The following is a 9988-nucleotide window of genomic DNA, read 5'->3' as shown; positions in this document are numbered from 1 at the left end:
GGCCGGTCGGGAAAATTCTGCACTTGATCGCCGAGTAGAACGACCCCACTGCCTGACAGACACTGTTAAATAAAATATAAACCGCTGCTTTGAATTACTGGATCAACTGACACGTTTTACCTAATTTGCTGCTGAATAACTGAAAAGAAAGAACTTTGCTCATCGATGTTTTTCAGCCCAAAACTTAAACAAAAAGGCACATACTCTACTTATTATTTTCTAAAATAAAACGTATGAATATGAATGTCTTTCGATGATCAATTGTCTCTCTCCATAGAATCTAAATGTTTATATATATATATTTAATTTTATGCATATTCTAAAGGTTTTAAGATCAAAGGGCTGCATCAACTGTGAAGGCAGCATCAGCATCCAGTAGCTCTTCCCCCTGGCCAATAATAATATTTTCATCATGCGTTTTTTGACTCAAAGAAGGCATTTTAAGATCCGTGAAGTACCCCCACTCTGATGGTCACATAAAGCCGCCGCCACCGGGGGACAGAAGGAACATGTTCCAGATTAGGAGATTATTGTGCGTTACCCATATGGACACATGGTATTACAAAGCCGACATCACCCCCCTCATCTATTTAATAGAAGCACGGACATTTTGGAAACGCTATAATCCCAATTTCATCTGTCAGTAAACATTTTCCCTCACCATTTGACCCTTAATCCCGGCGATAGGGCAGCGAGCCACTGTAAAACAGGAATAAAGCGACGAAGCATAGTAAGAACTGTGAATATCTGTTCTCATGGAAAACTTGTTTGCCAGCAACAGGCTGGGCGAATATAAATGCTTTGTTGCCACCTAGTGGACAACAGAGGGTACTACACTTTTGCTTTTGTTTTGCTTTTTTTGTAGTTGATGGCGATGATTCCATTTATTGGTTAAAAACGTGGTTTTGCTCCTGCACAAGCTGCTGTTTCCACCCAGAACTCAGTGCATTCTGGGTGTTCTCACCCGTGCCTGTATCTATGTGCAGGTGAGTCATGCAACGTGGAGACAGTCTCTTACTCACTTCTCCTAAACTGATTTTCTGTGCCAGTCAGTTCTTTTGGCCTCAACCACACGCACATCTCACTTCCTGCCAGCTCAGTGTGTACGTATCCCCACGTTCAGGTACCCACACAGGGTCAGTGCACTTCTGGCCACCGTCCGCAACACACACATACAGCTACACAATGGAATGTCTTATCATTTGTAGCTCACATTACCTGCACGTTTAGTGCAACTTTTGACTATTACTGCCCTCTTCAAATAAAGTATATTTGGTACACACTGTTTTTTTTTTATGAAGAGTGGGTTTTTTATAGTTCTATCAAGCACATGTGTGCACTTCCCTCATGTTCTACCGTATAAAACCACAATGTGCCAAAAGTGCAGCAGCTTCAAAAACACTAAATTTAGGTCCTTGGCGCCCACTCGCTCACTCATTCATAAAATTTCCATTATGATTTATTGTGCACACTTTCATACTACCTGTTGCTGGGGCGCAAATGGGACAAACACAAGATTTCTATTACAGAACTAACACAAGTGAAGAGGATCTGAAACACAAAACCCTGTGTCAATAAGAACAGAGAACTATTCTTTTACTTCTACCGTAAATCTACGGCCTCAAAAGGTCACACACTCTGGGAGAGCGGAAACTTCGCTCGGTGTTTTCTGCCACAGGATGTTTTCCCTCTGAGGAGGGTGTGCTCTGCTCAGTCGCCGCAGCGCCGTGGGAGTGCTTCACGTCGAGGACGCGCTCGAGAACGTAGGCACGGAACCAGAGGGTTTTGATCGCACCGGAGGAGCGCGTCTCGCTTCGCCGCAGTCGCGCCCTCGAACCCAACGTCATCCATCCGAGGCAGCGATGGTGCGATGAGGGACGGCCTCGAGGCGCTTCATTCCGCCGGCGGCACGTTCACTCGGGTTGTGAGTGCAGTCAAGATGGGTCTCTGCTGGAGGTTCGTGGTCCTCCTGTGCTGCTCGGTGTCCGAGGCCGCTCTGTCTCACGGCACCTGCGTCTGCAAAGGTAAGGTTCACTGGCTCACACGAGGCCCGGCTCAGAGCGGCTCAGGTGGTGGTTAGTAGTTTTGCCAGAAACGACACATGCAATTGTACACACAGCTAAGTTAGTAGTAAATAGCGATTTCTTGGTGAAGGAGGGAACGTTTGGTTTCATTTATAAACACTGGGGTTAGCACCCTCTATAGTGGGCTGTAAAACCTGAGCGTGAGCACTGTAAAACCACCCGCTGGCGTTGTTTGCTGCAGCTACAGCTCTGTCCTAGGCCGAACCACCGGTATCACTGCAGGCTGTGTCGTCCCGCCACGCCACGCCACGCTCGCAGTTTTGCGTGAATACGGCAGAAGTGTGAGGAGCCGCCACTCGCTCGTCACACGGGACGCTTTCATTTCAGCGCACCGCAGCGCTGAGTGTGAGTCAGTCGGCGGCTGACTCAAGAAATCCGCTCGCGTGGCAACGGCGTGCTCCGCTTTTCACGCAGGGCTGCCTAACAGAGCAGAAAGGTGCTTAGATGTGCTGTTTTCGAAGCCGCGGGGGCGCGTTACCGTGAAGCGACACGTAGCGGCGTTCCACGCGTGGCGCTTAGAGGGATCGCATGGCAGAAACCCGTGTTGCTGCAAGAAGCTGCTGCCCAATCGCTGTCCGCTTCATGGAGTGAATCAACCTGTCTCCCCAGGGACGCTGGAAGCCGTCCGCGAAGCCGGCGGGGAGGTGCACGTGCCGTGCCCGAACGTGGACGGCGAGATCAAGGCATTCGACCTCTTTAAGGACGATGCGCTAATGTCCACCACCCAATGCAATAAAACCTCTGATGGCACTGGCCTGGACTGCACACAATCAAAAGACAATGTGATTATGCATGAAACACAACCTCTGTCCATCAGCTTCGTCCTCACTAACCACAGCCAAGGAATCTACAAATGTAAGGGGAAAGTCATTTTTCCTCCTCCCTATAAAAAGATACCCAGTGAAGTACAGGTCCATGTTGTAGGTAGGTACTTGCGGAAGGTAAATACTCCAAAGAGGTTTTAATGTTCAGCATGTGAAATACTTAATAAATACCAAATGATATGTTTTCTAGAACTCCAGTACAAGACTGATCAAAATCGAAAACCGGAATTGCCCTGGATTTGGATTGTGGCTGTTTCCGTCTTCATTATCTACAGTGTAACTCTCACCATCATTGCTCTTGTCTATTGGGTAAGAGCATCATCTATCAAACACAACTATAGTTCTTCTCTAACAGTTCTTTACAGGGAAAAACACATTCGCTGATTTGTGAATTAAAACAAAAAAAAGAGTAAAATTTTACAGATCATTAAAGTGAGGGAATGAGCACAAGAGGCACAGTCGTCTGTCAGGCAGACAGTCTAAAAATGGAGAACATTCAACGCCAGCATCAGTGGTGGCGGCCAGCGGGATAAGATCCAGGGAACCAAAGGCCTCTCTGAACAACTGAGCATCAGCTGAACAACGATGCTCATGACAGAGCTGCCAGGAGGAAGCTACTGCTGCCATAACATCAGCTTTCTAGACTTTTTTTTATCTCAATTGCTTATTAATATACATGTTAAGGAGATATAGTCATGCATAGTAGTTCAGTACAAGGTATCTGTCAATTAGAAATCCACTGCTTGGCATTGCAGATAGAGCAGCAGCCTCTACTACTAATAAGATCTTTAGTCTTTTTAAATAACTGTATTTTTACTCTTTATAAAGTTGATAAAACATTTGAACTAAACTTTTTTTATCAAAAGCATAAAATTCAACATTTTAATATAGATGAATAAGTTTTTTGTATAGATGTTTTAAAGTACATTTTACTTGCGCTTGCAGTGCAGTATATTTTAGGTAAGCACCCTCCCATGTACTTCTACCACCTCTGCCACCAGGTTTTGGTATTAGCATGTGAAAATCTGATAATGTTTTAGATCATACTCATGCAGATGAAGGGAAAATTTATGGAAGGTTCTGAAACAGTTCTTGTTAAGATATAATTACATAAACAGTCAAATCTAAATGATTAATTAACTTTGAATCCATCCCACATGAATGAACTGAAATAAACTGTAAATAAACATCCAACTCCTAAAGGCAAACATGCAGTCATTCTGTTGTTGGCGTTGACCTTGCAGAGGAAGCTGAAGACGTTGGACTCCCAGAGCGACTACATGAACACCAAACCCAGAGCTCCACGGGGCTTCAAGAAGAGAGGCGTCCAGAACCCCATGCCTCGATACATCTGATGGCCACGCGCCATCGGCCCTTTTGCACAGCTCTCCCCAGTAGCTTAGACGTAAACAGAAGGGGCTCCCCGTCGTAGCTTAGAGAGTAATTGGACTGGTGGTGAAACGTTTCTACTAAAAAGAAGAGGTCCAGTTGACGAGACTCAACCTTCAAACAACTTCACTTGGAAGACTGAGAATTTTCAGAGAATACTATTAATTTGTGTGCGGTTTAGTTAAGTCCATGTTTTGTGTTTACACAGCGGAAGTAGCAGTTCATTTAATAAAAAAAGTTGTGGCTTTATAAAAATAAATTAAAAAAATTGATTTCTGGTTTCCTGCGTCTCTGTCTCTCTCTCTCTCTCTCACACACACACACACACACACACACACACACACTGGAACCCCTATGTCTGTGGTCGAAACAGAAGGTGGTGTCTCAATGAGGGGATTTAACCACAAAGGGTTCATTCAGATTGCAGATGTGTGTGATAACATCTAGAGCTGCGACCACAACATTAAAATGGTGAAAACCCAACACGAGCCAGTAAGGGGCCTTAAGGAAATCAGTGAAAAGGAAGTTCGAAAGACACCACGCTGCTCGTTCTCATCGCACGCCGTGCAGCCGTATTTCCACACGAACAGAAACATGAGACAGTGTCCTTTCACAGACACCCAGCAAGGAAAGGCGAACACTTCAGACGATAACAATCTGCATCGTTTCCTGTCATCCTCCCTCTACGTCCCCCCCCTTTTCTCGTGCTTTCTGCAAACATAGCTGCTTCAAAGCGACGCCACCGCTACCTTGCTCACCTTGCAGCTCCGCTGCAGCTACTGCAAGTTTCATTCGGGCACCGGGGCCTTTGCTCGTTCACTGCCACACGCAGCATCAAGGTTGGCACGGTGCGTCTGGTGGCGCTCGGTCCCCGCTGGGGACTGGAAGGATTCAAAACAATACCCTTTTATCATTATGTTTATGATGAAAAAAATTCCCCTCCTCCACCGAAAACACAACTTCTGCAGCTACTTTCACAGTTTAATTACACAAGAAGAAAGATTAAGAGATCTTCATCAGTGTTGTTTTATTTACATCTTGCAGATTGAATATTTAAGCCTGCTGCATTTTCTTCCAATACAGGCCTCGATTCATTTTATATATTTATATCTCTGTTGTGGACAAAGACTTAAGTAGCAAGATGATTGCAGGCAAATGTCCTCAAGATCCCAGTTCATGTGTTGGATCTCTCCCCTCTGTATTGGATCTGTGCTGTTCTGGAAAAATCAATCCCCTGAGGAACTTTGTCCTGTGCTCCTCAGATCGCAGATCCTGCTCCGTAATCTGTAGAATGGGAACAGGGAGGCACTCAACTGATGCTTCTCTACTTAGAGGAAGAACGTATGAGACTGTCTGTACTGGAAGTGGGTTATACATTCATGCTACCTTTATGTTTTCATCCTGATCTGAGTATTTTAAACCTCTGTATGATGACATTGACTCATTCAGTTTGCTATGAAACCAAACTGAATGAGTCAAATTAAAATAAATACTTATGACTGAGAGCATGAGCAGTGGAAGATGTGAAGGTCATGCAGATAAGCTTTAATAATCATTTCAAATAAATGATATATAGAATCGGAAACATTAATATGGTTTTAGAGAGTCTCACCAGGACAGGGGTGTATCCCAGGATCTTTAGATGCCGGATCTTGACCGCTAAGGGACCACGGGGTTTGGACGTACCGTAGCAAAAACCGGAGGGTGGTGCGCAAACGATTGCGATTCTAAAATTTTGAGAAATGCATTTCTCAGCTATGAATAAAGGTCAATGACAAGATAAAAGAGACAGCACGGAGGAAAAAACAGTGACAAAACCTCAGTCAGAGCAGACTCAGCTCTATTCAATTATTGCTGATTTGAGCACAATTAAGTTTCTATTCAACATCAAAACGCAACAATTTTAGTCGCTACACTGATGAAGTTTTAGAATTTAGCAGAAATATCACTTTTCATAATTTAGAACTGAGCATAAATTCAGATATGTATGTATACAGATAATAAGAGAAAGTTTGCGTAGTTTTGCATACTGCCTCGGAAGCTGGTAACATGCACCCTCAGTTATGAAAGCTACACAACCTCAAGCAGACTACTATTAAAAAAATAAATATCACTTTGTTAAAAATAATTAAACATATATAAATGCTAATTATTGCTAATATTAGATGTTACATTATGTGACTGAAAGTTTCAGCAGACTTTCTCAGTTATCACTTAGTTTTAAATCCAAGTAAACATCTGTGCTCACTGTATAAGTATAATTTATGGTAAGTTCCACTTTTTATAGTACTCCTGCCACAGTTCAAAGTGTAGATATGATGTGCAAGCGTTTTTTGATGCATTACAAATTGCAGAATCAGATGTGCGTAATCACCCTCACTATGAGAACAAAAAATGAACATCCTCTGCACCTGGCACATAATATAACCAGAAGTCACAAACATTTTATAAACAAAACCGAAAGGCAGCACTGCGCTGCCAGTTAGTGAACGAAGTCTGGTCACGTCATCGATTGCAAACCAATGCTGTCGCTTTACCTTTGACTGCTCTCTGCTGGAGAAAGCTCTTTCTCTGCGCACCTGCTTGCGTCGCTCTGGTTGGGCACAGGCTTGGTTATCACAGCATCTGACAATCAAAATGAGAACGTAGCTCAAATTCAAAATAAACTGAAATAGTTTTCTTCTTGTAGCTTCTTGTTTTGGGTTAACAATGTAATATTAAAAAAGGTTGCACAAGCACAATATAGCAGAAAAATATTCATTACCTATAAGGTAGAAGTCCTCCACCATCACCATTTCCTGTAGCATTGTGTCTGCCTGCTCCCCTAACACAGTCTGTAGTCCTTGTGAAAGCTGAGGGTTGACTGATGGAATACTGGATTCAGTGTTACCCAGTGAAGGAACAGTCAAGGGCTGACAGAGATCAAGATGGAGGCACAAGTCCACTGTCCGAAGCATTCTTTGCTGATTATTCCGACTCTTTGATGCTGAGAGGAAACACAGAAAGCAAAGATGGCTCAGACATAAAAATGACTAAAGACAACAATGTGTGTGTGTTCATTATCTTACCACTACTGTTTATCTGTTCCACTGTACTACTCTGCAGGAGCTTCTCCAGCGGTGCAGAGGGGAAGTGGCCCAATAGACATAGAAAATAAACAGACTTCAGCAACTCAAATGCAGACAGTTTGTGAAGATAGGAATCTAGGACCTGGCTGACACTGTCCAAAAACCTGTAGCAAGAAGAAAAAACAAATATGGCCATATACACTCATACACAAATGTTCTTCTGACAAAGAACACAACCTGTTTTCTGCCACTGATAGGTTTTTCCACATGCTATGTTTGTGGAAGTGTACTGCTCAATCATCCTAACTAATTCTGTCCTTCATTATGGTAGTTAGATAGTAAATTGCGTGTAAATTACTCTGGCACAGAGTAAGAGTGACCTACGTCTCTCTCCGGTGATGCAGATCATAGTTGAGAGAAGAGTACACCCTCAGAACACAAAGGAGGTGCTTAAATGTCAGGACGTTTGGATCGGACACTACTTTCTCAGCAAATGCGTCCATTAAGGCAGTGGGACAGAACAAAAACTTCTCGAACATGGACAGCAAGAAGAGGAGCTGAAAAAAACAAAGCAGTATAGGTTTTAAAGTCAAGCAGGAAGATTTGAGTCCGGTATAAATACAAATACAGTATGTGTTCTTGTACCTGTTTATTGGTCCATATATCCAGTGTGGAGGCGATGTAGTTCGATACTCCAGTGAGCATGTTTAAATCTCTGTAGTGCAGCTCTTTACATGACTGCAGCACTTTATACAATATGTTAAAGGGGGTCCCATGGAGGTTTTCTAGCAGAGTGTTGAGAAATATAACTTTAGAGCCTTTTTCCAAATCCTACAGGTTATAATATCCCAATATTTACATAATTCTGTATGTTTTTTGTGGCCATATTATACCCCATAGGAAGTATTTTATGAACGTTCACAAATTCCCAAGACAATTATTTTACCTGTGATGGTTTTACTGCAGACCTCCAGCAGTGGTCTGGAATAGAAACCCATTGTGGCCATAGTGGAGATCATATACTGGGTGTTGGGAAGGCTGAACTGGCCAGTCATTGACAAAGCTTTTCTCTGAAGAATAAACACACAAAACATTTCTTGGGTTATGTATTCAGAGGTGAAATACACCTATGTAATGTTGAATTCATGAATCTGTAACTGACCTCTAGTTTTTTCTTAAGGTCCAGAGGTACATCTTTCCCCAACAAACGCATCATAGTCTGGAGAGCCAATACAGACTGGATGCCAGGAAGACGGGCCTCAACAATTAGTCTAGGTCACAGACATAAAAGTCAGATGACTGTTTTGTACATTTCACAAATTCTGAAAATCTTTGTGTACCTCATGCCATGTTTAAGTGCCCCAACGCTGGGGCTGTCATTCATTTTTTCCAGACAGGTTGCCAAGATGGACAGGCTCTTCTCATCAAAGTTATTCATCTTCTCCTGTTAGTAAGGCACAAAACTTGAATAATGTCACCACAAAAACGCCCATGTACTGATCCTGTTATTGAGCTTTGTTTACCTGGCAGGTTTGGAGCAATGTTTGAACCACGCGGCTTTGTTGAGGCACACCTAGGTTGACCATGCTCAAGAGAGAGTGGACCAGACAATCATTGTCCATTAGCCATGCACTTTTCATGGCCTTCTGCAGTAGTGTCTCAAATGCAGGATGCTCAAACATCAGCTGGCGCTCATAGCGCAGCTGCTCATCTGACATCTTCTTACTGGTGGACCACATGTGGTTCAGGCAACTGCTGATCTGCTTAATTGTGGGTGCGTATTTGCAGGTGAGGTCCAACACATCTGATGGGGAGCAACATTTCTGCAGCTCTGCCACGAAGGGGGATTGCCTAGGTGTCTGCCCTGAGATGGTCGAGCTGGACAGTGAAGACTCTGCTGGTGCAGAGGAGAGATCCTTCTCCTTCACCTCATCATTGTGAATTCTGCCTTGTGAGTAAAATTGCACTGAACTGGCTAAACCTATTGCCAGGCACGAGTGGCTTCTCCCTATGTCCCAGGTGTGTGTCAGCCTTTTACAAAGAGAAGATGAGTTTTGGGTGGCTGCTGGCTTCACGGGAAAGCGCGATTGCCATAGAAACTTGCGGCTGCAGAAGCGCAGAGCGCATCTCATGGCTTCTTCAGCCACCCAGACTGACATTATTTTCTATTTATTTAGTATCCAAAAGAGTGTGTGATCTTTCACAACTGTCTCACTACAGAGAACGAGGCTACTCGCCAAATATTTAGACACTTGCGTAGGTATTTATTAAAAATGCCAGAGGCCAACAAGGTCAACAGACTGTCTTCTTCAATCAAAACACCAGCTAGCTTGTGTTAGATGCGATTAGCTAATGATGCACCTACATCATTAATTTAATCACACAAACTGTACCAAAGTAACATAAAGCACCTGCCTGACAATGTAAACGTTGACATAAAAGCCGAGTCCCCCAAGTACCGTAACTGCAGAAGTAGTATATTGTTTTAGCTAGACCAACTTACGCTAGCACTGTCGCACGCTGGTGGCGCTGTGTGCGCCGCCATCTTTGGTCCCCTGACAACATAGTACGACTACGACATATCCTGTCAAACATAAACCTAATTACAAACAACAATTATTGT

General features: G+C 43.5%; 2 protein-coding genes across 2 annotated transcripts; one reads left to right on the top strand and one right to left on the bottom strand.

Annotated features, from left to right (window-relative positions):
* The first annotated feature begins 1625 nt into the window (after positions 1–1625).
* si:dkey-1h24.6 (uncharacterized) lies at positions 1626–4576 on the top strand. Its single transcript, XM_029174637.3, has 4 exons — positions 1626–2024; positions 2694–3008; positions 3099–3217; positions 4153–4576. Exons 1-4 carry the CDS (start codon positions 1871–1873, stop codon positions 4261–4263), a joined length of 699 nt encoding a protein of 232 aa, XP_029030470.1. The 5' UTR covers positions 1626–1870; the 3' UTR covers positions 4264–4576.
* Positions 4577–5307: 731 nt separating this feature from the next.
* Positions 5308–9938, bottom strand: fastkd2 (FAST kinase domains 2). Its single transcript, XM_029174575.3, has 11 exons — positions 8889–9938; positions 8706–8809; positions 8528–8636; positions 8312–8435; positions 8011–8150; positions 7750–7922; positions 7366–7529; positions 7062–7283; positions 6835–6922; positions 5910–6024; positions 5308–5581 (listed from the first exon to the last, which is right to left on the bottom strand). The coding sequence occupies exons 1-11, from the start codon at positions 9522–9524 to the stop codon at positions 5459–5461; spliced, it is 1998 nt and encodes a 665-aa protein (XP_029030408.1). The 5' UTR covers positions 9525–9938; the 3' UTR covers positions 5308–5458.
* Positions 9939–9988: the final 50 nt, after the last annotated feature.

The sequence above is a fragment of the Betta splendens genome, chromosome 2 (genome assembly GCF_900634795.4).
Source record: "Betta splendens chromosome 2, fBetSpl5.4, whole genome shotgun sequence".
NCBI lineage: Eukaryota > Metazoa > Chordata > Actinopteri > Anabantiformes > Osphronemidae > Betta > Betta splendens.
The sequence above is the reverse complement of the archived record's forward strand: the minus strand, read 5'-3'. Positions and strand labels throughout refer to the sequence as shown.